General features: G+C 36.2%; 1 protein-coding gene across 2 annotated transcripts in view; it reads right to left on the bottom strand.

Moving 5' to 3' along the window:
• Slk (STE20 like kinase) overlaps positions 1-22,245 on the bottom strand; it is a 60,737-nt gene that overhangs the window by 23,649 nt on the left and 14,843 nt on the right. For both annotated transcript variants that reach the window (NM_001173020.2, XM_023567245.2), the window contains 7 exon segments: positions 142-270; positions 1,372-1,453; positions 1,944-2,138; positions 2,652-2,724; positions 5,582-5,731; positions 6,214-6,262; positions 8,005-8,169. In NM_001173020.2, the coding sequence (NP_001166491.2) occupies positions 142-270; positions 1,372-1,453; positions 1,944-2,138; positions 2,652-2,724; positions 5,582-5,731; positions 6,214-6,262; positions 8,005-8,169 (843 nt within the window).

Here is a 22,245-nt window from a genome sequence, read left to right as displayed (position 1 = left end):
TGATAAGAATGGATGGCAAGGAACAACTCTGCTATTCACCTCTCAAATTAAAAGTATTAATCCTCAAGATACAGGTTCAGATCCCAAAACTCTACTCTTAAAAACTTTAATATTAAAGGATATTTCCTTTCCAACACTGACCAGAGAATTTTCTATTTCCTCGTCATCATCTTCCTCTTTGCCATCTTCAACTTCTTCGGTTACTTCAGCCTTTGCCTCTGCAATCAGCTCTCGGATTGGTTTGTTGGAATCAATAGTCACAAAGGGATGCTGTTGATCATTAAAAAGAGAACGCTCTGTAACAACTGAGCTACTTTGTAAAGTGTGTCCAACACATAGAAAACGCATCCTTAATAATCACTATGTAGGAAAAGCACAAATAACTTCAGAAGAGGTTATGTATTTGGAAAGGAAAGGAGAGAGAGGGACTGCAATAGTCATAGTTGCCTACAACTAGATCTGTGCTTTTTTTCCCTAGGAATCTGAAGAAAATTTGTCAAAATTGATGCCTTGTGCATGTATTTTTATTTGTCTGAAAAGTTCATAATACAAAAATTAAAATTTAAAGCAAGTCAGTATATCACTGATTCTTAGAAAGTAACAATTATCTATATAAATCATATCAAAACCTCAATTTGTAAAATCACAAAAAGCTTTAGAGTTGTGAATAGTATCTACAAATACTTGTGCTATTTGTTTTAGAGATTGCTTTAATATTCTTAAAGAAGCCATTTCATCCATCTCTGTATACGCAGTGCACAAACGGCATGCTCCAGGCACAGACTTGCACACACACAGTAACTTTTTCCTGCTTTTCCTCCACCCCATAAATAGATCAATCTAAAACACTACAATGCAGGAGCTACACAATAATTCCTAATATAGTAACTGTCCCCAAACTTGTATCCTCTTTGTCTGCCCATAAATATTACTGATTTAACAAACTTTGCTTCACATAATACAAACAGGTTCAGCTATAAACCAAAAATAAATTTATTCACTTTAGTATCATTTTTAAAAACTCAATTATATGTATCCAACATTATTCTCACTGTAAGACACCTTTTAAAAATTAATTAGCTAATGGTCTTTGCTCACAGGTGCCTGCTTTCTAGTAAGTACAGAGACATAATGAAAGTGAACGGAATACAATTAAACCAAATAAAGCACAAGAGAAATGGCTCATAAACTGAATGCCTCGTAAGGGGTTGCAGCATATGTCTGTGAAGCAAATTCAAACTATTGCATTACATATTTTGACTTTCTGTAGATAAACTCAAATGCAAAGAGAATACAATGGATGAATCTGTGCACTTTTTGAAAGATATTAAAACAATATGGCTTGCTGTTGTCATTCTACCCCTATTTTACCTGTAGTAGTTGAGATGTGGTCCACCTGGCATCCACATTCTTTTCTAAGCATTTCTTTAGAAAATCCTTAAAATTTGAAGACCTTTAAAATACAATTTTAACAATGATATTCAAAGAAAATTCCTTGATAAGTCATACTTAAGTTTCATTATGTATGAATGGTATTAACATTAGAAAACTAGCTAATCGAATAAAATTTTATAAAACTTAGTCTTCTGAATATACACAATAGAAATAAATCTAAATAGGAACACAGTCACTGAGACATAGTCAGATAGTCACAAGTATGCCAAAAATGCTACTGTACTAAATTCCACAGCCACAAACGTGCCTCACTTTCTCACAGTGCAGAAAACATCTTTCACGCAGAACCTGACTCATTCAAATTTTCAAATACATGGAAAACTTAGTCATAATTGTTTTTACAGTCCTTAAATCTTGAAAATATATCCACAATCACTTTTGTAACTCACATGGTCTTTGTACCATATACCCAAAATGAAATACCCCTGGAAAATTAGAAGAATGGAACAAGTTTTGTTTCCTAGAAAGCTCAATGTGGAACAGTTTACCATCTAGACGGCTGTGCTAGCGTCGGGGGCTCGGATTTTGCTATTTTTAGCAGCACTCGCATTGGATTTAACTCATGATGCGGTGGTTCTATCTCAGCCATTTCTATTAAAGTGATGCCCAGGGACCATACGTCAGCTTTGTAGTCATACGGTCTGTCCTTTGATGTCTCACACATGACCACCTCAGGGGCCATCCTAGGAGGAGAGAGGACTGGAAGTTAAGATGTTTAAATTAAACACAGCTGTGGAAAACCAAAAGACAGTACAGTGAATTACAGACAGCCAGGAGTGGTGGCGCATGCCTATAATCTCAACACTTGGGAGTTTGAGGCAGGAGGACAGCCTTGAGTTTGAAGCCAGCCTGAACTATACAGTGAGTTCAAGGACAGCCTGACTTGCATGGTAAGATCCTGTCTCAAAAAGACAAATGAACAAAAATAAAGTGGACAAATTAATCAGGACTAATAATTGCTGACCATGAATAGTGGCGAACATCTATCATCCAAACACTCTGGGAGTCTGGGGTGGAAATTACAAGTTCAAGCCCAGCCTGGGCAATTTAGCAAGCCCTGCCTCAAAATAAAAAAATAAAGAGCTAGAGATGTAGTTCAGTGAGAAAGTTCAGGATTCTGGATTTCTGCCCAGTTCTAGGGTGAGAAAAACTGCTGACATGACTAATACTGTAAATCTGTAATAACTGATACCTACCAATATGGTGTGCCAATAAAGGAATCCCTTCTCTGAATTGTCCTCGTGTTTTTAGCTGATACTCCAAAATCGGCTTGAAATAAATAATTACACAATGGCATTAATAATAGTTTTTAACATAGTTATTTATATTCAACAGGGAGGTGGAGGGGAGCATTTCAAATCTGTAATACATATACTCTTGTTAAAGGGTGAGCAAAAGAAAGAAATTTCCTACATTCTAATCTTGACGACTGTCATTCTACCACTTTCCAAAAACATTACCAAAGTTTCCATCATTAATAAATTTAATGTGACCATCTTCATATACCTTCAAATAATATATTCTTCAGAACTGAAAATAGTAATTTTAAAAGTTTATACATTTCAAGAAGACCCTAAATTAGTGATATACGTTGTAATTAAATCTCCAGACATCTTTTTTTTTATAGTGTGAAAAACAAATTACAAGTAGCCTTCATGACAGATTCTTACCAGCTTTCTCACAAAAAGGTGTATTAGGGACTTTACATTTTCTCATTCAATTATCAAGAATAGCAACACTACAGCTTTAGCAGTTACTAACCCCACCTTTTCAGGTTAGAGCTCAGGTAACTATCAAAGAACCAACTTATTAACTTAAATACTAAAAACCATTTTCTTATCTTTTCTGTATAAACTGTAACCCTAGATAACTAGTTAATTTATAATAATAAATGAAAATAAAATGATTACATCAAAATTATCAAAATTTAAAAATGACAAGTGACTGGATAAATTTAATTTTGCTTTATAGCTGGACTTGTTTGTAATATGTAAAACAAAAGAAAGAATAAAAAGTAGGTATTGTGTACTTCTTGATGAAAGAACTCAAAAATCATTTCATCTTGGCTAAGGATCAGATTTGAGACTACCATGCCTTTGGATTCATCTGCCAATTTAAAGAAAATAAAGAGGAAATTACTGAAATCATTGTGAGAATGCAAAATAGATAAAGGAACATGCTACAGGAAACAGCCTCAGATCAGTGGTGGTAAACCTACAGAGTGTGTGTATGTGTGTGTGTGTGTGTGTGTGTGTGTGTGTGTGTGTGTGTATGTATTTGTTTGTTTTTTAGGACAAAAGGTGTTAATATGAGTTGTTTTTTCTTTTTTTAATGACACAAAGTGTTGCTGTGTATTTCACGCTGGCCTCGAACTCACTACATAGCCCAGGGAATCCTCCTGCCTTAGCCACCCAAGTGCTGGGATTACAGGCATGTGCCACCATGCCCAGCTGAATTGTTTGTTCTAAACTAAAACCTCCGTATTTAGGTTTAATTGCAGTGTTGGTGCTTTGTAATAAATAAGTAGGTTTTGGTTTGCAGTCTAGGCACTCATCTCTAAGAGGTTCACCTGGCCTACATGCATGGATCAATGTTTTCCATCTTCCTTTCAACAATACCCTCCTAAGGAGGGTGTTAATTGCAGACAATTTTTCCTACTCACTCCTGCACCCATCAAATTTTAATATCAGAGATATACTGTAACTATACCATGGGCCTTCAAGGAGAGGTCACAAACTACTGTAATATGTAGTATTTTTTTACCCCCAAAGAATCAACTATTGGTCCCTTGGAGACAATATTGCCTCCAGAGGAATATATATCATAAAGAAAAGGATTGAGATAGAACCTATAAATTATAAAGAAAAAACAAAATTTATATTTGGGCAAGTTTAAACTTTAACATCCGGACACAGGGTGTTAAACACAGGATAACTGAGTCATAAAAAAACAAAAGGAAGTGATTATTATAAAAGCCAAGAGTGTGGACAAGGAAAGGGTGACTGAGATGGTCACATGGAAGAACATACAGGTGGCTGACAATGTTTGATTTCTTAATTCTAGGTGTTGATTTTAAAGCTCTTGTCTATAAAGCTAGAAAGTCATTTAAGTATACAGTTTTTTGGTGTGGCTTTCTGTATCTACTTGTCACAATTAAAAAGGATAAAATTTATCACTTGTTTAAATGTCATGATAAAGTAAAATGATTATAATCATTGATACCACTATGATCTTTGAATATATTGTCTTTTTAATATCCTTCCAAAATACACAAACTCAGACTTCATCACTAGATTCTTTGATTTCATATCTTGGGTATATTTAAACAGGGATATAGCTCTTCCTTCTGCATGTATATGTGTGTATGCACACATATATTAATTAATCCCTAATCTAAAATCTGTATCTCATTTTTCTTATGGAAAGTTAATCATTTATTCCTTTGGAGTAAAAAAATTAAAATGCTAGTCTTTATACTTACTTTAGATATCTTTTCAAACATAAAGATACTTTGCTAGTTTACCCAAACGTACCACACCAACAAAGCATAAAACAGAAAAAGACCTGCTAGACACAAATTCTGAAAATCAAGATAAAACTGAAACCAGGCATGGTAGCACATGTCTCTAATCCCAGCCCTCTGGAAGGCTGAAAGACAGGAAGATTGCAAATTAAAAGTTTAGCCTGGGTATCCTCAGTGACTTAGTGAGATCCTATCACAAAAGGTTGGGGATACAGTTTGGTGGAAAGGCCCTGGATTCAAACCTCAGTTCCAGCACCACCTCCAAGAAAAAAAAAAAAATGAGTAAACTATACTATATTCTAAAAAGCAAAATATTTGTATAGTCTATACAGAAAAGTTTAAGAAAAAAATTTTACCCACACTTTTAAAAATTTGCCCTTTTGAAAATAAAAATCTACCCTCTTTTGTTTTTTAAAATTGTCTTTAGTGTCCATACCTAGGAATTCTGGAAGTTAATGAGTATCCAAGGAAGTATTTAAAAACTTAGCAGAGAAGAATTCTCCATGTTTTACATATTTAGTAATAAAACAACAGTAAGTCACATACGTATAGGGGGGAATCTCAGAGCACAAATTCAAATAACTTTTTAGGTGAATAACTTACCCAACTTAATATCTCCATCTAAGGTAAAGAGAATGTTGCCAGCTTTGAGGTCTCTGTGGATGATTTTATTATCATGTAAATAATTCAGTGCCTCTAAAGTCTGCTTGCAAACTACTTGTATTTGGGACTCAGTTAAAGGTCTCTCCAGTTCTACAACAACAAAGTAAAAAAAAAACTGCATTCTTACACAAGGAAAGCATACCATCACGTTTATACAGTCCAATCTATACCATACTGCAGTCTTGTCCCATGTCAAATGTGGTCTTGTCAAATATACAGTGAATTTATTTTAGAACTAAGTATCTACAAAGAATAGTGACATAATACTCCACATCTCAGTTTAATTTGGGTGGGGGGTGCCGGGGATCGAACTCATGACCTCACCTTTGCCAAGCAGGCACTTACGCTGCTGAGCTAACCCCCCAGCCGCTCAGTTTAATTTTTGAATTGTATTATATTATCCAAGAATTTTAAAATATAATTAAATTGATTTTTAATTTATTGAACTTCACCCAACAATTATATATATATATATATATATATATATATATATAGAGAGAGAGAGAGAGAGAGAGAGAGTTGAAATCTTTTTAAATTTAAGATATAAACATAAAGAATAAAAAAGTATTTACCAAGCATCACAGCATCTACTGCTCCACCTGCACAAAATTCAATGAGGATCTGCATACAAATAAAAAAAAGCATTTGTCTGAAAATTATATTATATAGAGTTTCAAAATTCTTTTTCGGTTTATCAAAAACAATAAAAAATAGCTATCAAATGGTTTAGGTCATGGAAACAATATTATACTAAATATTAAAGAGTTTCTCTGTCAAGAGTTACCGGTTTTAAAAGATAAACATTTAAGAAATACCAAAGAAAACACATTTTGAAAGCATGTACATCTTTACTTAGGAACACTTTTAGTGCCCTCTAAAATTACCAGATACAAAATTTTTATTTAGTACTGTATTATAATCTATTTTGTCACTACTCAAAGAATTCATTACTCTCCTTTTAAGGTAACTGCTACAATTTAAGTGGTAAAAAATATTAACTTTGCTAGTAATAGATTCCTCTGGGTATAGTAGAACATGCCTATAATCCTAGCTACTCATGAAGCCGAGGCAAGAGGATCCAAGGCTTAAGCCCAGCCTAGGTAACTCAGAGAGGCCCTGTCTCAAAAAATGAAACAAGGGTTTAGCACCACAGCTCAGTGGTAAAGTGCTTGCCTACCTAATGTGCAAGCTTTGGGTTTAATCCTCAGTACACACACAAAAATAAAAGGTAAATCCTGAAAATATATAAAGACTTTAGTTTCAAAAAGAAAGAGAGCTTCAGATTCTAACTCAATTATCATTGTTAATGGGTGCTTTTCTTGACCCTGTGCAAGATAAAACACCATATACCTTTCCTCTTTAACCCTTATCAATTCTAATTCTTATTCAATTATAATCTTATGTTTATTGTGGTTTTTATTAATATGTCTCCTATTAAACAGTAATCTAAAGTTTTATATTTCAGTAGCCCTGAGTGAAGATTTATCAAATTGTCTAAGAATATTTTCCTTATAATCTTTGGAACTATTGCACTAGAACATTGAACAACTACAGTATCTTAAAAGTTACCACAACAGTAAGTAACTTTTTAAAAATAGCATTTTAAGAAATTGTGTAACTCTCTATGCTTTTTAGCCTCACTCTAACAATACAAGAATGTTTGCCAACTACAAATTTCTTTCAAATTAATACTATTTGAAAAGTATTTTTGGAGGTGCTTATTCATCTGGATTTCCAGTGCGACATTCTTTATGCTCCTTTGCTGCTGCTGCTTCAAGGAGAAAAACTAAAACTTCATTTTTAAAAGCTCTCTTGATTAAACTAAGTTAGTATAAAACAAGTGACTGGCTAGTAATCATAATGAATAGTAACATTTTATTTCTGTATCTATTTGTGCCTATTTTCCTAAAAACAAACAAAATTGATACATACAACTTAGCCACCATGCACTAAAGTTGAACCTGGTAATATATAAACGTTTAACATTAACATATTTTAGAGTTTATTATATCATTTACAAAAATTTTAGGTTAAAAAATATAAATAGTTTAAAATGAATCTTAAAAAAATTAAAGTTAAATTACAAACAAGTATAACTAATTTCATTATCTTGAGAAATGTACTATTTAATATTCTTAACCAATTTTTTTCACCAGGATTTAATGGCTAACAATCACAATTAAACTGGCATAACCTGAAACTTACGTGAACACGTTATGTACGCTCTGAAGCTGAGGATGACTGTGCTATTAATGATGTCTTTGTAGGCAAACAAGCCTCATCCACATAACTACGCAGACAGAAAAGGTAACACATAAAATGGGCTTTCCCAACCTACCCCACCGAAAACAGCGAACACTCACCCAGAGGTTGTTCTCATAATAGAAAGCATCTAGAAGCTTGACTATGTTCGGGTGATCACAAGATGCTAATATATCAATCTCAACCATGTAATCTTCAAGCTCTTCCTCAGACTTGGTGTCAATCACCTTTGCAGCAGCTAAAACATTGGTCTCCTTGTTTTGAGCCTACAAAGAATATCAGAAATATCACACTTAAGATATGTATTTTATTTTACCAAATGACTGTTACAGCACTTTTCACATCATGGAAGAACTGAACAGAAAGCACTGTGTTCCCTCATACTCTTGCTCGCACACATGCAAAATCTCCCCCACTACCAGCAGGCCACGTGAGGCCACATGGACACACCATTAACACTCTAAGTCCACAGTCCACACCCAGGCTCACAGTTGGTGCTGCACATTCCTGGGGGTTTCAACAGGTGGCTGCCAGGGCATTATCATGCAATACAGAAGCTGCCTGCCCTCTGCGCCTGGCCCCCTCACCACTCCCTTCCCCACTTCCTGGCAAACACTTAACTTTTTACTGCCTCCTTGGTTTTGTTTGCCTTGTCCAGAATGTCAAAGACTTGAATCATAAAATATGCAAACGTTTTTCTTTTGCCTTCTTTCACTCTGTAATATTTACTTAATGGGATATTGTTCAGCCCTGAAAAGAAATAAGCTGTCAAGATATGAAAAGACCCAGAACATTAAGTACATATTACAGAGTGAAAGAAGGCAAAAGAAAAAGTTTGTGAGAATTAATGTTTGCCAAAAGATAAAATACACCTAAAGTATTTCAGGTCTGGTATATATTATTCAAAATATAGTGTAATTATTACTATTATTTAATCCTCAAAAGAATGCCATGATATTTTATTAGCACTATTGGGTGAATATAAATTAACTTGGATGGTAAAAAAGCTTCCCCCAGACCTGTAACTAGTGAGACACATTAGGATTTATCTCCAAGGGTATTTCTGAAAAGCCTTTTTGTTTGTTTTGGTTCTTTCCATCTGCCCTTGAAGAGTACTCTAACTATCCCTCTTTAACATAAGGATTACTTTGAGCTTAGACGCAAAGAGAACATTTTCATCTTCCTCTTTCCTTCCTCACAAAAGGACATTTAAAAGGATAAAAAAAAAATCCCAGGAGAAAGATGTCCTCCTTGTATCAAAGAAAAGAAACATTTTTTGAAGTCATCATCTGGAGAATTCTATACAAACATAAGTTATGAAAACAATTTTTATCTTCCTTTAGTCTCCCACACAGTTTATCTACTTTTCCATAACTGCTTCTCTTTGTTCAACTTAATATCCAGGAATACGGATTCTATCATTTCCTTGGGTCTAGCTCCTTCTGAGGACACATGCACACACACATACACAGACACACATGCACATACACAAACCCCTGAATCCATATGCTTTCCTCCTGCTAATCTTTTTTTTTTGTACCAGGCATCCTCACACTTGCCAGGAAGGCATTTAACATCCCTGAGCTAAATTCCCCCCACCCCACCCCGCTCCTGCTAATCTTACGTCAATTTGATTTCAGGCCCAGGAAAGGGCCTTTAAAGGGTTAAGTTACACTTCTACACCTTTTCCAGTCTTCTGATATTTCCATCAGTTTTGGCATTTTTCCCTTGCTCTTAGTAATTCAACTTTAAATTTTCTGTTTTTGGTTAAATAACTTCTCATCAATCCATTAATTACAAATGAAAGACTTTTAGATATTACATACATAACTTCAACAATACTGTACTATGACCTTAAAAAGAAAAAATATTAAACTTTTAAAGTAATAATGCTTCAATAAACTTTAAAAGCCTACATCTTAATTTTTAAAAATTAAAAAAAAATAAAACTGATCACATAGAATTTCAAAACAAATAGGGAGATTAGCAATGGTTAATACATTGCATGTTGTTATCTTCAAAGTAGTTGCTCAGATTACAAGGTATAGGCATGCAAAAATCATCAAAGAATGAAAGCACAAACCATTCTGATGAACCAAGATTACTAAACCATTCTGATAAACCAAGATTACTAGTAATTACCTACCATGTATACATATAATCTTTTCCCTTTTCTCCTTCTGCCCATCCCAGATGTTCTTTCCTTTTGAGCAGTTTCTTCCCCTTTCACAATAGCAATTATACATGTTGGATCTTATTTACTCTTTCAGTTTTTACACTAGGGAGACAACACAATTTTTTACACATAGAAGTCTGGTTTATTTCACTTATGAGTATGGTCTCGAGTTACATCCATTTACCGATAAAAGCCTCAACTTTACCCTTCTTTATCTCTTAGTATTCCACTGTATAAAAATCCATCATTTTTATTCATTCCATGGTTGATGGGCATTTGGGTTGTTTGCAAGATTCAGCTATTATAAATTGCACTGCATCCCACAGAATAGAATGGGGTAAAAAAATAAATAAAAAATAAAAAATAAATTGCACTGCAATACACATAGGTGCACATGTACCATTGTGGTATGATGTTTTTAATTCTCCTGTAAAAATACCCACAAGAGGAATAGCTAGATTGAATCGATCCATACCTCCAATCCTAGAGTTTTTTTTTAATGAATCTCTACACTGATATCCACAGGGGTTGAACCAGTCTACACTCCCTCAACAGTGCAGAAGGGTTCTTTTTTCCTCACAGCCCCTCTGAATTTGTTACTGGGAGACTTCTTGATGATAACCATTTTTTTCTGGGATGAGAAGAAATCTCAGTGTTGTTTTAATCTGCATTTCGCGAATGATCAACAGTGTTGAACTTTTTTCATATATTTATTTGCCATTTGTATTACTTCATCTGAGACGTGTATTCATCTTAGATGCCCATTTTTTTATTGGGTCTTTGAGTTTTGGGGGCCTGATTGTTTTCGATTCTTTATATATTCTAGACAGAAGTCTCTTCTCAGAGGGACAGTTGGCTAAATTGTTTTTGCCACCATATGGGTTTTTATTTCATTCTGTTGGTGATTTCTTTCGATGTGCAAAAAATGTTTTAGTAAGAGAGTCCAGTTGTTGATTCTCTGAAATACTTCCTGTGCAGTTTGGGTTTTGTTCATGAACTCTCTGCCTACTCCTGTCTTCAAATTTTCTACCTAGTTTTTCCTCTAGTATATTTAGCATTTCTGACTTAATATACATATGTTTGATGCACTTGACTTTAGCTTAGCACATGGTGATAGACATGCGTCTAGTCTTAGTCTTTGGCAGATAGAAAACCAATTTCTCCAGCACCATTAATTAAAGAGGCTATCTTTCTTCTAGTGAACATGTTTGGCCCTTTGGTCAAAGACGGCTGAGTGTCTTTGTAGTTGTGTCTGCAGCTTCTAATCTGTTCCACTAATCCTCAGGTCTGTTTTCTTGCCAGTACCATGCTGATTTTATCAGAGAAGCTTTACAGTATAACTTCACATCAGGGATTGTGATGCCTCCTGCCTTGCCTTTGTCACCCAGGATGCCTTTGTTATTCTAGGTCTCCTGATTCCAAATGAATTTTAGGAATGCTTCCTCCAAGTATCTGAGGTATACTAACGGTATTTTGAACAGAATTGCATTAAACCTATATAACAGTTTTGGGAGTATAGCCACTTTCACAATGTTGGTTCTTCCTACCCATGAGCAAGGAATATCTTTCCATTTTCTCATAACCTCTTGAAACTCCTTTGCAGAGTACTCCTTTGCAATCCATGTTCACTATACAGATCTTTTATATCCTTTGTTAGATTCATAAGTATTTGATTTTTTAGATTCTATCATGAAAGATGTTATTTGTTTAATCTCTCAGTGAATTTATTGTTTGCATACAGGAACACTATTGATTTTTGACTGCTGACTTTGTATCTAACTATGCTGCTAAATTTGCCTACTAACTCTTTCGGAGTTTTTTCAGCCTTCTATGTAACGTATCATGTCATCTGTGAATAACGATAATTTCTTCCTTTTATATACTTATTCCTTTTATTTCTCTCTTGTCTAATTGCTCTGGCTAATGTTTTGCAACTGTGTTGAATAGGAGTGGACATCCTTGTCTTGTTCCTAATTTTAAAGTGAAAGCTTTCAGTTTTTGTCCATTTAGGATGCCTTTGAGATACACTTTTATCCACTAGGTAAAAACACTATTTGCAAAATGCCAATACTTTATCATCTAGAAGTTTTGTTAACTCTTTGGAAACGATTCTTCTGAACAGATTTAAACACAAATTACTACTCTATATCTATAATTTCTGTGAATACCTGGAAAATTAAACACACCTTCATATTTAATTTCTACTCTTCTGAATTACTATTTTTAGTACTGGAGATTAAGCCCAGGACCTCATGTATATTAGAAAAGCACACACTATGCTATGTCTTCTATCCCTAAATCACTTTTTGACTCCAAGTTATCTAATTTGTGTTCCCACATAATATGCCCTCGAGCAACTAAAAGCTCTGGTGAATGTGTTCCTGGAAGAGCAATCCACTATTGTCTCCAAGATTTTCTTGAAAACTGCCAACTCCCATTTTGCAAATTATTATACAAATACTTTCTTAATCTTAGCCCAAGCATTAAAAGATTTTTCAAAAACAAGAACTCATGTTCTTTCTTCAATAAGTCTTTAAATTACCCTTATTGACTGAAATGTCATAGTCCTGGAACGATACTAAATCAGGAATACATGTAAGTTTGTGATACACAGGAATGACAGCTACTTTATAACCCCTCCCACCAAAAATCATAGGATAGCAATGATTGAAAACAGATATTTCCCACTTTCCTAACTTGAGATATGTTAAAAAATAATTCTGTCATAATACTGCTGAAATAATGGTATTAAGTTGGTCTCCCCAAAAATGTATTATAGTTAGCCAATTATTAGAACTCCCCCTTCTCCTGAGGCAGAGAAAATGAACCAGTGCAAGATTAGCCCTTCTTCCACCATCTTTTTTTTTTTTTTTTTGTCTTTTTTGTTTTTTTTTTATAGGTACCAGGGATCGAACTCATGACTGCCTGCTTGCAAGGCAGGCGCTTTATGCCACTGAGCTAAATCCCCAGCCCCCTTCTTCCACCATCTTAATGCAACACTTTGGGACAAAAAGAGACCAGAGGAAACTGTCCTTAAAGAGAAATATGAGCCCTGGTAGGAAGCCAAGGATACTGGGGTGGAATTATAGTCATCTTGTTTCTGCATACTTCTACAGATATCCTGGGAGAATTTACAGATAGATTTTTTTAAACTTGTAGATGAAACAAGAGTAGGGAAAGATATGATTAACACTAGATAATCTCTATGAAGTTCGTTATTTAACAAACTCCATTATCTACTGATTAAACCAGCCATGGTATCATTTGGCTTTATACAAGAAGTAAATAGTGACATTCAAAAGTATAATGCCTCTAGGAGCTAAGATGTAACTCAGTGTACATACTTAGCATTTAAGAATATGCACTTTGCATTTAAGAAGTCCAGGACTCATTTCACAGCATGCATGCACACATACACACACAAAGATGTCTCTTAACTCTTAAATTATTGCTTAAAACTTTGACTGCTTACCAGAACCCAGTTCTAAAGAAATCTGAAGCATCAAAACTGAAACAAACACTGATAAGCAATACTATTTTTCAAGAAACATATCAGGGATATAAAATGCTTTTATTAAAATTTTAGCACTTAATATATAAAAGTATGGAAATCCTTCACATGAACACTTTTAAGGTTTTTTTAGTTTGTTTTTTGTTCTGGAGATAAAACCCAGGGGCTTGAGCATGTTGAGTACACTCTTAACTCTGAACTACATCCTCAGTCCAGCATAATGACTTAAATGAAATAAGCAGTTATAAAAAGAATGGAGTAACAAATATCAGATATTAATTTAAAAATGTCTTCTTCATAAAAGGTTTAAAAGATCAGTCATAAACATTTAAAGTTTCTATATTTTTATTCTCATGAAAAATAAATACTGCTTTGGCCACACTACCTAAATAGGAGGCTGAAGAAAAGCCTAACTGGTTTAAATTTTCTAGGTTGGCTTTACGTTCTAAACAGAATGAAAATTATATTTTCTTGTATTACTCTTATTTATTTTCTTTCTACAGTTCTACATTTCCAAGGCCATATTTTTATGAGCAATACTATTTTAATAAATTTCTCAGCCGGATATTAGATTAGTGAAGAAAACAGGTATGATTTCAATCCCTGTTGTAGTCAGGGTCTATAAAGGAAAAGATTTAACACAAGACACATAATTTACATTATTTTATAATATTCGCCCAAAGAGTCAAATGAAAGAGACTGTTGGGAGATCTGTCCACACACTACAGACCCAAACAATCTGGCTATGGGCCTGAATCCCATGGCAATGTCCTGCATGAGTCCAGCAGAAGACCTACAGCCCATGGCATTGTCCACAAGTCCAGCTGGAGGCCTACAGCCCACAACAATGTCTCATCCAAGTCTTTCTTAAGGATCTGCTCTGGGAAGGCCCAAAGTGATGGAAGCTAGCCTGTGCCAGCAGAGTGAAGGATCTGTGCCATCAAGGTGAAGGATCTGCATTGGCACCAGACAAAGTAAGGACCAGAGCTCCCCCAAAGAGAACCATAGTTATCCTCAGTGACAGCCAGGACGAGGATGAGGGGATGAGGACGTGAGTTCCTCAGATGAGAACAGCTGAGTTCATACCAGCAAAACCAGTGCAACAAGCTTCTCCAGAAACAACAGCACACCTCCTCCCCTCCAGCTCTCTTTCTACACTATTGCAATCCTTGCCTCCCATTAACTTTATCAATAGGGCATGGCAACACTAAGAGAGGGCCCTCCTGCATTTCAAATACATTCTTCCCTTCTGGTCAAAAGCCTTAAGTCATTTTTCATTGCCCTGTTCCTTCTCAATAATCATATTCTCCTGTTTCATCCATGCAATGCACAGCTCTACTAGAGTCTCCCTCTGGCCAAATGCTTCAAATCACCCTGCCAGCTTAACTCTTAATTTTGAACACAGATCTGACCAAAAGTGCTCAATAGTTACCATGTAACTGTCCCAACAGCAGACTGCATTGACGTTTTTGTGCCACTCAGAAAATATCTCTAAGACAAGCAAAATGCACACCAATTCCTGCCAAACCGTAACATACATCATCAGAAGTTCAGCAGCCAATGCAAACCTTCTTCCCAGCAGAAACCTTGATCTTTACTACAGGATTTCTATCAGTCTTCTGGTCTCTGAGTTCTGACCAGAACTTCCCATACAGAACATCCTAAGGCATCCCAGCTGTATTTTTTCAGCCAGCATCTCCGAATCTTTCCAATTCCACAAGTCATTTTCAAAGGCTCTTGAACCACATAGTCAGGTATAGTCACAGCAATGACCCTACTCCTCTGGTACCAAACTGTCTTAGCTAATTTCCTCTTACTACTAGGACAAAACACCCAACACCCAAAGTTAAAAAGGAAAGGCTTATTCAGTTTGTAGAGCTTTCAATCCATAATCGGTCAGCTGAGGCAGGTAGCACATGGCAAAAGGACAACAGTTCATGGCAGAAGACAGCAAGAACATGTGAGTGCAAAAAATGGGGAAACAAGCCTATTTCTGCCCCTTTGATCTTATTTAGATTGTTGAGATTAGGGCTGTGCCAATTCAGTCAGTGAACTGATCCAGCAATCAGCCAACCTTAATTCCAGCACTGACTTATGAATTAATCACACACTCTGGATTCAGCTGCCTCTGTAAAAGCCTCATCTAAAACTAAATGAGGCTTTTGGGGGGGACATCTAGACACAAACTGTAACAGTCCCTCAGAGGTGATAATAAAAAAGAAACGCAAAAAAACATATAGGAAAAATGTAAAAGTAATATTAAAAAACAAAGAGTAAAAAGAAAGATACATTCAGTCACTTTTAATAAATACTGAGTGTTACGGCTTTTATTCCCCCAAGACTCACCTAGTCACAGATATCCTGGATAAGATATAAGGGACAAAAAGAGGTTGGTCACTTGCTTGCTTTTGCTATCATCTGCTTGCCATAAACTATTTCTCCTTTGTGATGCCCTTCTACCATGCCACTCTGTCCTAGAGTCAGCCAACTATGAACTGAAACCTCTCAAACTGTAAGCCAAATAAACCTTTCCTCCAACTTTTGGGTGTTGGATATTTGTCTCAGCAATAAGGAACAGTAAGTAAGACAGAATTTGGTATCAGGGTGACTGACATGACTGTGCCTGGCCATGTCACTCAGGAGCCTTTGGAGCTTGCCTGTAGAAAAAGTTTGGAAGGGCTCAGAAATGTCCACTGAAAAGGCAGCCCTGGCAAGCCTGAAGCCACACTGTATGTGAGGTGCTGGTCAGAGCTTAGAAGACCAGAAGGCTGACAGAATCCTGCTGGTAAAGACCAGGCTCAGGTTTCGGGGGGGAAGAAGTCCGGCATTGGTTGTTGGATTCCCTTGGTAAAAGTTTGTCTGCATTTTGCTCACATTCAGAGACTTTGCCTGAGACTAAGGGTGGCACGCTAATGAGACTGGCAAAAGATATTTCAAGGTAGTCTAATGTTGAGTCATGGCATGGATACTTTTGAGGGACTTTTAGCCTGATCTATGTTTGAGAATCAAGAGCAAAGAACCGGGAAAAATGAATCAAAATGTTTTTAGTTTGACTATAAAAGAAACATCAGTAAAGATGCAACCTGTAAAGATGGAACAGGGGAGAAATTGGTCACTGAAAAGACTAGAAGAAAAAGTCAGTATTTCAGAAAAAACTAATAAAAAAGATGGTCTGAGGACAGCACAAGAACCAGCAGGACTCCACCCTTTGCAGCCTCAAAATTGCATAAGTGAAAGATTTTGTTTTGAGAAGACAGCCCCAGAGCACCATGTTCCAGAATAGCACTAGCCTAGGAAAATTCTTCTTGAGATTTCATGCATAAGCACTGGACCTCTACAGCCAAGAGAGAAGGAATCCTGGCTAATGCTCCATCTGGCAGCAGATCTTGGCATCATCCAAGTATTGCTGGTCTTAGTGCATGCAGGATGCAAGAGCTATAGGATCAGGAAGCTTTCCTTCCAGATTTCAGAAGGCCTGGAAGGCCAGGCAGTGTGTCCCTGAGAGAGCAATGTGTGAAGCTGGGAGTGTAAAATCAAAGGTGCAGTGGAGACCCTAGAAGTTTGAAAAAGCCAGGAACATAGACTGTCTGAAGAAAATTGCAAGGAGGGAACAGGGCCAGCCCAAGAGAAAAACAATGGAAGCCATCACTACGAGAGCCAAACAAGCCCCTTGGATTTCACATCTTGCCACCGATTGGCTCAGATGCTAGACAAGGGACTACAGGAATTAACATTTGCCTTGCTGGGTTTTGGACTTGCTTTGGTCCCATTCCTTTGTGTTCCCCTATTTGTGCCTTTTGGTATGGGAATGTTTATTTTGTACCATTGAATGCTGGAAGTATTTAACTTTCTTTTCATTCATACAGAGGCTCTCAGCTAAGAGTCTGCCTTAAATCTCAGAGGAGACTTGGAACTTGGACTTTACAGCAATGCTGAAACTGCTAGGTTGACTTCCGGGAGAACATGGCGGACAAATATCAGCAGCCACGGAGGCTCTCTGAGATTACCAGTTTAGAATCCAGGAGCAGTGCCATGTGAGGAGTCCTACGCGAGGGGAGATGTACCTTGCTGACCCAGGAACAAAGTAAGCTGAGAGAAACCAACTGGAAATGCAATCCTGATGCTATAACAGGAACAGATAAAATCTCAGTGCGCAGAAGCTGGATCCTGGGCCATTGGAAGCCATGATTTGAATTTCCTGCTGCCGATACTGCGTCCCAATCTGCATGGCAGGGAGAGAGGCGCGCAAAAGCTCTGAGAGCGGGAATCCGCCCAAACGGCGTTGAGAGCGGGACTGGCTCGACCTGCAGTGAGTGAAATGGGGACCCTTTCATAGACTAGGAGGCTCCAACGGAGGACATTCTGGGAATGGGCAGACTAGCGGGAACACAGCCCTGCAGTGACTTTAGTCACATATTCCCCTCTCAAGCGGGAGTGGTGGGGAGCGCTTGGCCTGGTGACACCACGGACTAAGATCCTGTAGGCTAGCCAAATCAGGTCCCTGTGCCTGGTGGTACACCCTAGCAGTGAAGCATTCAGTAGGTTGACCTGGAGGGGCGGGCCCAGCAGAGGCTGCCCAGGTTGGTGTCTCCCTAGTACACTGCAGTGGGCGGGAACACCTAGCCAGCGGATTCAAACAAACTGTAACAGACAAAGAGAAAAAAAAAAAAAAAAATGAGCCTCCTACATACGATTGTATGGAAGGAACAAAAAGTATGGGAAAAGGGAGCAACAAGAAAGACTCCTCAGTCCCCAATCCTGAGAACACTGATCCAGGAAAGGTAAAAGCAAAAGAGAATGAAGACAGAAAACATGCAATATCACACACGGCACCTATAGATATAAAACGGTATCTCCGGAGCCTCATAGACAAGTTCAAAAATGAAGTATTTAATGAAATAAAGCAAGAAATAAGTAGAATATTTAGAGAAATGCTAAGCACCACCCAAGAAAAAACAGATGGTGGAATGGAAGAACAGAAAAAAAGGGGAAAATTGTTTGAGGGAGAAAATAGAGAAAACATAGAATACATGAAGCAGGTTCACAGAGATTACCAGGAAACTAAAAACTCTATTGAAAGCTGCATAACAGCTTGAAAGAAACTAAGGATAGATTATCAGAACTGGAGGACAGATTTGTAAGGTGGGCGCACGAAATGAAAAACTTCTTAAAAATAACAAGAAAACAAACAGCAATAATAGAAAGACTAGAAGATGACAAGAGGATCTATAACTTAAGAATTAAGAACATAAAAGAAGAAGTAGGGACTCAAACAAATGAACTACAAAAGCTATTCACAGAAATAATCCAGGAGAATTTCCCTAATCTAGCAAAAGGTAAAGATACTCAGATGTATGAGGCATACAGGACCCCAGCCACCTACAACCAACACCAAGGCATATAATAATCAAAATTCCAGAAATCCAATATAAGAACAGAATATTAAAAGCCATCAGAGACAAGAAACAGATCACTTACAAGGGAACACCCATCAGAATTACAGCAGACTTCTCGGCACAAACCATCAAATCATGAAGAGCGTGGGGGAAATAATTCAAGCTTTGAAAGATAATAACCTCCAGCCAAGATTGATATATCCTGCACAACTGTCCCTAGAAATTGATGGAAAAACAAGGTGCTTCCAGGATAAAGAGGAACTAGGGGAATTTGCAACCACCAATTCAACTCTACAGAGATTACTGCAGGATATTCTAAAAATGAAAAATACCAAGATTCCAGAAACAGTGGCAGAGCGGCCACAATGAATGGAGTAGAAAGCGAAATGAAGAGGACAAACTGACAACTAGTGACAGAAAAAAAGCTCAACAGAAATGAGGCAGAGAAGGTTGGATGGTAGGAACAGCCATTTTGGAGAAAACAAGACATCATAATAGGTAGTGCTGACTTAATATCCTCTTGTTTTGAAGTCCCATCAAGCTTTTATTCGTCTGTCTCTATCGGTTTTAACGTGTTGTATCTTATTGGATTTTATTATATATGATAATGTAAACAAAAACTTGTATAGACAAGGAGATTATACAGAAACCATTGTTCATTTTCTGTTAGTTGATTCTAAATACCTTGTAATACTGTCATTCTCTTGAATGGTTTTACATTGTCTTGATATGTTTGATGCTACAGTATACGAAGTTATACCCAAAGATTTTAAGGGAAGAGACACTATGGTAACTACTATTATGTCGAGATTATCTTGTGGTGAAACACTATTTTGCTTAAATGGCTATGTTTTGACCTTCACTGTTTTGTTGTTATGCCCTCTTTTTTATCTCAATCTCCTTTTTATTATCTACTTTTTCATTTTTATCCCTTTAATTAAGGGAAAAAATAAATAAAAAATAGCAGGATATATTCTAGTAACCCACTTTGATTTCCTATTAACTTGATTTGAAACTCTGTATTGCTCTCACCATCTTGTTTTGACTGATTTTCCTCTATTCTGTTATGCTAGATCGTACTAAGTTTGAAAGTCTAGGCAACAACTATGAAGACAATAAGACCCATTGTGACGCCCATTCTGGTTATCTTCTTTTGAAGTCCTCTAATGTCTCCAATGTTTTGGTTTTATTGGTCTTATTCTTTACTGTTTTGTTTAATTTTATTATAACTGATGATATAGGCAATTCTTTTTAAGATAACAAGAGGCATTATGGTAACCATTGTTGATCACCTTGTATTTTGTTTTTACATTATGTATTATGTCCATCCTTTTGATTTGACTGACTCTGTCCTGGTATGTCACATTTGGTTTTACTTTCTTCAAAAAAAAAAAGCAATAAGAACTGTGGGAGTAATAAAACCCAAAATGTATAATTGTCATTGTACAAAAGAAAGGAAAAGAAAGTTCTCTAAAAGATATAACTGCATATATATTTAAGTGTATAAGGTAGATAACCATATTACTGAGTTTTGTTGGATCATTGAACAAAACTGTTTGCAGTCTCACTGTTTGAAAGTCCCCTCTATATGCTTTAATTTTGTAACTTCAACAACTATTTCTAAGATGACAATATGTAATTAACTAGTGATTTCCTACTGTTTATTTTTTCTGAAATTCTATATAACTTGTACCCTTTTTCTGGTTTTTTTTTTTTTTTCCTCCTTAAATAAAATAAAAAAAAAACTGCTAGGTTTTTGGCAACTACAGACTAAAAACCTTTGGCATAAAAGTTTATACATGAATCTTTGAGGGGCCAGGGGCACAATGTTATGGCTTGTATCTAGATTCCCCATAAAGCCCTATGCTTTTCAGAGGTGGCTGGATCTAGGATGTGTGGTGTTGGGATCAAGGATGCAATGACAGGATTAAGGGTATAAGCACTACCTGCCATAAGGGTAGGTAGCCTGAACAAAATCTAAAGGGCAGAAAGTGGTCATATTTTTGTCACTGGTCATTTGCTTACTTTCCCTATCTTCTGCCTGTCATGAACTTGTCTGCTCTGCGATGCCCCTCTGCCATGCCACCTTGCCCTGGAGCCAGTCATCTGTGAACTGTAGACCAAATTTAAATCTTTCCTCCTTTAACATTGGGTGTTGGGTTATTTTGACTCAGCAAGAAGAAAAAATAAGATAACTGGGATTGATCCCATTAATTTAGAAGATTTGATCTCGGATTGGGAATTAAAAGATACTCTTACCCCTACCAAAATGTAGGACTCTAGTTACCCAGTATGTAGGACATTCAATCATAATAAAATATGAAAACCAAACAAAAAATGACAGTTAATGAACATTTGTTATACGCAAGACATTGCTCAGAGCTGAGAAAAACAAAAAGACAACACAATATCCCAGTGAAATCAATTCTAAGACAGAAATCCAATATAAAAATCTATTAAAACAAGAGTTAATCTGTTAAGATCAATTCATTCTTCCAACAAATGCTTTCTATATGTCAGGCACTGTTTCCAGGTAACAACAAAATATCTTGAGCCTCATGGCACATGTAATTGTGGGAAGTGAGTAATCAATAGGCAAATAAAATAGGTAATATATGGTGATCAGCATCAAAGGAAAAAATAGGTTAACAAGGAAGATGAGGACATGGTGAGAAATGGGAACACATAGGGAAGAGGTTTCCATGTAAGTGAGGAAGTAAGACCAAAATGAGGTAATATTTAAACATTTCAATGTCAACAAATTCAATTATAATAAATCAGACTCATGTAAACATTGTGTTATCTCTCTGGGGTGAGAAAATGAAAGAGTAAATTAGGTCTAAAACATACAATACATATTAGAAATGGGAAGAAACTGTCCAAAAGGAAAAAGGAACTAGGATAGAGGAAAAGGGAAAGGCAGGGGAAAAAAAGGAATAAAAAAATGCAAGTTATACTATTAATGTCTCTTAGTTCACAGAAAATAAAGGTTTGTGCTAATACTGATTGGAGAATTTTTTATGCCCATAACTTATACTCTGCGTAACCTCTTTAGAAATAATATGCAATGTATTAACTATTGTTATTCTGTTATCTTGCTATGAAATTGTTTTGCCTTTTTTCCATAAAATAAATAAATAAAACTCAACTATTATTTTAATGCTTTTTGAGATATGTTAAGTTGAAAACTTTTCAAAAGAGGGTGAAAATTTTCAAATTATTTCAAGAATGAAGTCCTGTCTTCTCCTTGCAGTCTCTC

The sequence above is a fragment of the Cavia porcellus genome, unplaced genomic scaffold (assembly GCF_034190915.1).
Source record: "Cavia porcellus strain 051 isolate PalLab524CR breed Dunkin Hartley unplaced genomic scaffold, mCavPor4.1 scaffold_2, whole genome shotgun sequence".
In the NCBI taxonomy this organism is placed as follows: domain Eukaryota; kingdom Metazoa; phylum Chordata; class Mammalia; order Rodentia; family Caviidae; genus Cavia; species Cavia porcellus.
The sequence above is the reverse complement of the archived record's forward strand: the minus strand, read 5'-3'. Positions and strand labels throughout refer to the sequence as shown.